The sequence below is a fragment of the Gekko japonicus genome, unplaced genomic scaffold, assembly GCF_001447785.1.
Source record: "Gekko japonicus isolate JY-2015 unplaced genomic scaffold, Gekko_japonicus_V1.1 scaffold4967, whole genome shotgun sequence".
Classification (NCBI taxonomy): Eukaryota; Metazoa; Chordata; class Lepidosauria; order Squamata; family Gekkonidae; genus Gekko; species Gekko japonicus.
In genome coordinates, this window is record NW_015159859.1 from 50,936 (window position 1) to 55,747 (window position 4,812).

Below are 4,812 nucleotides of genomic sequence, written 5' to 3' on the forward strand. Positions count from 1 at the left end.
GGGGCCACGACCATCCGAGGGAAAACCATAGAGTTTTCCCTCAGATGACCGTGGCCCCGCCCCCAGCGTGCCCGGCATGGTCGTGTCACTTCCTGGTGACGTGCACGTCGGGGTGGAGTTCCCCCCTGGGGCCCGATCCGGCGGCGGCGGGGAACGGGCCTCTGGAGCGGGGGTTTCCCCGCCCCCCGGGGGGATTGCGCAAGGCTAGTCTGATTACACTGTTCAAGGGATCCATCTTGAGTCCCAGCGAGAAAGGTGAGCTATAGATAAAATTAAACATAAAATACATAAAATTTGCCAGAGACAGAAATCCTAAGAAGTTACAACAGCTCTCCCTCTCTTGTTACAAAAGTGTCTGCAAAAACTCCATTCATCTGATGAAGTGACAAAAACTGAAGTTAAAGTTAAATTTAGTTGGTCTTTGAGATGCTTGTTTGTATATACACAAGAACAAAATTAGAGTCCAATAGCACCTTTTTGACCAACAAAGCATATACCTTGAATAAACTTTGTTGATCTTAAAGTTGCTGCTGGATTATAACATTGTTTTGCTGCTTCAGACCAACATGGCTGCCTATTTGAATGTATATATGCAAGTCGACCTCAAGTTAGCGCAGGCCAATGGAAGGGAGTCGGGGCTTCCCCCTTCTTTCCTGCTAAGCTGCAGGGCGGTGCCTGAAGGGGAAGAAAATGCATTGCAGCAGCCCAAACAGACATGTACACCAGACAGGACAACACCCTCCTCCCTGCCAGCAGCCTGCCCTCTTCTTAGCCCCAGATCTACCTGTCTGTCTGCTGCTCCACCTTCCCTACGCTGGTGTGGATGCAAACAGCGGCTGTGATTATCTTATATATAACTGAGCCTTGCACAAAACTATCCCTGACAGTGGCTCTCCACACGACAACAGCCATCTCCATAACAACATGCATTTGGGGGGGGGGGGGGGGGGAGAGACTGCTACTTATTCTTCAGATTTCATTGACTCCTCCTTTGAAATCCAGTGCTAGAAAGACAACCACGGGGAGTGACAGCAACTATTTCATAATTTGACTCCTGCTCTTCTATTTCCTCTCAGATTATGAAACTGAATGGCAAGTTCAGCCTGTACCAAGAATACCAGTCCATCTAAACTGCCAAAAAGCTCAGCTTCCGCTCCCATCCCCATTCACCCTTCCACAAACCCACACTCAGAACATCAGCTGCGGCACCAGCGTCCTTGACTTTGGCCTGCAGAGTTATTTAAGACACAGAAAGCAGAATGAGGCTGGTGGTTAAATTCCTGCTGACTTGCTTTCAAAATTGCTAGGTTGGCAGGAGCTGGAACTAGAGACGGGAGCTCACTCCATCATGCGGCACCCGGGTCTCGAACTGCTGAACTACTGACCTTCCACAGCCTGCAGTTATTAATGTATTGGAATAAAACTTTCTTCCCATTGCACCATTTGTTTTTTTTTTCTTTGTATCTTTGCCCCAATAAGAAAATGCTTTTGAAAACAGAATGCCAGGAAATTCCACAAGTCTCATTTTGCAGATTTCGAACTATGCTACTTGCGGAAAATATTTCAGTGGCCGTGGTCTCTGGCATTTGGGTGGATTGTAGACTTGCTACAGTAGACACAGAGGGCTGGATTAACCTTTTTTTTTGGTTTTAATATTAATTTAGTGGCAAACAGATGTCATCAGATCACTAAAGACATTACAGCAAACGTTCCACAGTCAGCAAGACAGCCTTCCACCTCCCCACGCACAATTTGTAGAAAAGCATTTTAACAGATTTGTGCTTGAAAAGATGACCAGTACAAGAGTGTGTTTCATTTGAGTCTGTATTTTCAGGGTACAGATTCCGGCAACAGTGATTCTGGAAGATAAAAATGACCAGTCTTTTGACATGCAAGGAATGTTTTGCCTGCACCAACAGTGCCATCCTAAGCAGAGTTACCATTTTGTATGCTCATAGGCTTCAGAGGGCTTAGAAGAAGGGTACGACTTTGTTTGGGACGGCCCTGTAAAGAGGCTCGTAAGTGAGAAGGATCACAGCATGAGCTGGTGTTTAACGTGCATCAGGTTTACACCAGCACAAGACGCCAGGTCCAAGCTGCAGTGACTGGTGCAAGGCCAACACTGGGGGAAAACCAGGCACAATGAGGGAAGAAAGGCGGCGTGACCAGATGAGCAAGCATCTTGTCACAGGTACAGCCAGAATACAGGAGTACAGCAGCTGGCCTATTTTTAAAACCACAGACGTGGTTTCTGCACTACTGCGGGTGAACAGATCACAAGACTTTACCTTCGGCGTCTTGAGGACAAACTTGTGCTTCCCTTCCTCGGGGCAGATGGCTGCCTTCATCTCTAGAAGCTTTGCCACTTGCTCAGCAATCTGAAAGAGAAGACACTGAATCAGCGGAGGTGATACCGTAGACCAGGCATGTCCAACTTCGAACAGACATGGGCCCTGTGGTAGCTACGGGCCTGGCTGCAGCAGAAGGATGCTTCATTATAAAAGGAACAGGACTGTAGACCTCTGCAACGCTTATTCTATGTTTACACCTCTTATTGCATTGTCTTCTGCTTTTAAATTCCATTTCCTTTTTTGTTAGATATATTGTGTATTTTTTCTTTTGCACTGTTTTTCTAACTTTTTAATCCTAGTCCCGTAGCATTGCTTATTGGCTGTTTTTATGCTGTCTGATTTAGGGTTGCCAAGTCGTACCTTATCCTGAAGCGGGGGACTCCCGTGTTGATCCTGGAGCGCACGCGCGCCGCATCTACATCACCAGGAAGTGACGTGACCATGCCGGGCATGCTGGGGGCGGGGCCACGACCATCCGAGGGAAAACCATAGAGTTTTCCCTCAGATGACCGTCTCCGTCCCATGCCCCAGGTGAAAGCCAGACTGGAAGGGGTCTAAGGTGGAAGCGTCATCCAGGAAGCTCTGTAACTTCTGGAAACTGCCCCTCAGAGAGGGACTTGTTGACGATCTTCCTTAGGGCACTTCAAAACCCCTCGTGGCCCGCTTTAACGAGCCAGGAAGGACATGGATCAAGGCTGTATATGGTTGGGCACACAGATAAGAGCAATCTGTTGACTTTCTCCATGCTGAGTGGGCTGAAACAATCCAGACTCAGAATCGAAGACATGCAAGGGGCCTCCACTCACTGTTTCAACTGTGGTGGGGAGGTTGCGGCGGAGCACCAAGACTTTATCAGCGAAATAGCTCGCAAATTCCTCACAGCCAATATCCAATTCCCTAGCATTTTGCCTGCCTTGTGGCAGAGCCGTTAAAGACTGAATCATTCTAAACAATTGGGCTGGGCGTAAGCTCACAGACTCAATCATAGCTGCATAGAATTCCCTCTTAGCGGCCTTGGCTGCCATCTCATAGGATTTCATAAACGTCCTATAGGATGCTCTTGTTGCCTCATCGTGGGCACGGTGCCACCGTCTCTCTAGTTGTCTTAGCTCTCACTTCATAAGCCGTAGCTCCTGGGAATACCAAGGAGCCAGCCTAGAGCGAGCACGCAGAGGGTGCTGGGGAGCAATCTCATTGATGGCTGTGGAGATTCGGCTATGCCAGTCCTCCACAAGTTCATCCAACAAGCCGCCAGGGGGCCTCGCAGAGCCATTTGAAACCATACTGGGTCCATTTGGCTCCGTGGGCAAGCTAAAATCTGCTTGCCGCCTAAACAAGGTTGGGGTGGGACATTCAGACGGGCCTTCAGGGCATGGTGGTCCGACCATGGTACTACCGATGCAGTAATCCAGCCCACTGTCACTCCAGCTGATACGAATTGGGAGAGTCCCAGTGCCACCATGGATGATACTAGGTCCGCTGCCTGACTGGAGGCTGTGTCATCAGCATGGATGTTGAAATCACCCAAGACCAACAGTCTAGAGTGCTCCAATGCCCAGCCTGATACAGCCTCCATCAGGGATGGCAGGCTACTGGCCAGTGCGTTAGGTGGTCAGTACACCAGCCAGATTGCCAAACTCCCCTTGGCCTCCAGCACCAGGCAGACACACTCAATGCCCGTGATCTCCAATGGTGGGAGCGCCCTGAAGGAGTATGCCTCCCGAATGAAAATAGCCACTCCTTCCCGCCCCCTGGTCCATGATTGGTGTAGGACCAAGAACCCAGGTGGGACAAGTTGTGAGAGAGCTACGGTCTCCCCTTCCTGCACCCAGGTCTCGGTCACGCACACCAGGTCTACCTTTTGTTCCAGAAGGAAGTCCCGAAAGACTATGGTCTTATTATTGATAGACAGCACCAATGTCAGAGGGGGTTTGTCAATCCTGGCCCGACTGCCGACAACCTTTGGGAAGGGTCACAGGCTGTTTCTCAGTATCCACCAAGGTGCACAGAATGCTGTTACCTTCCCACCGAAGCAGTGCTTATTTACTGACTTGCAATTTCTTGCTTTCGAACTGCTAGGTTGGCAGGTGCTGGAACTAGAGATGGGCGCTCACTCCATCATGCGGCACCCGGGTCTTGAACTGCTGAAATACTGACCTTCCACAGCCTGCAGTTATTAACGTATTGGAATATAACTTTCTTCCCACGGCACCATTTGTTTTTTTCTTTGTATCTTTGCCCCAGTAAGAAAATGCTTTTGAAAGCAGAATGCCAGGAAATTCCACAAGTCTCATTTTGCAGATTTCGAACTATGCTACTTGCGGAAAATATTTCAGTGGCCGTGGTCTCTGGCATTTGGGTGGATTGTAGACTTGCTACAGTAGACACAGAGGGCTGGATTAACCTTTTTTTTTGGTTTTAATATTAATTTAGTGGCAAACAGATGTCATCAGATCACTAA

At 48.9% G+C, this 4,812-nt stretch overlaps 1 protein-coding gene across 1 annotated transcript in view; it reads right to left on the bottom strand.

The window, feature by feature from the left end:
• LOC107107730 (histidine--tRNA ligase, cytoplasmic) overlaps positions 1-2,378 on the bottom strand; it is a 49,876-nt gene extending 47,498 nt beyond the window's left edge. Inside the window, exon 1 of the mRNA XM_015408051.1 lies at positions 2,289-2,378. Coding sequence (XP_015263537.1) covers positions 2,289-2,348 — 60 coding nt within the window. The 5' untranslated portion in view covers positions 2,349-2,378. The remainder of the gene's footprint in view (positions 1-2,288) is intronic.
• Positions 2,379-4,812: the final 2,434 nt, after the last annotated feature.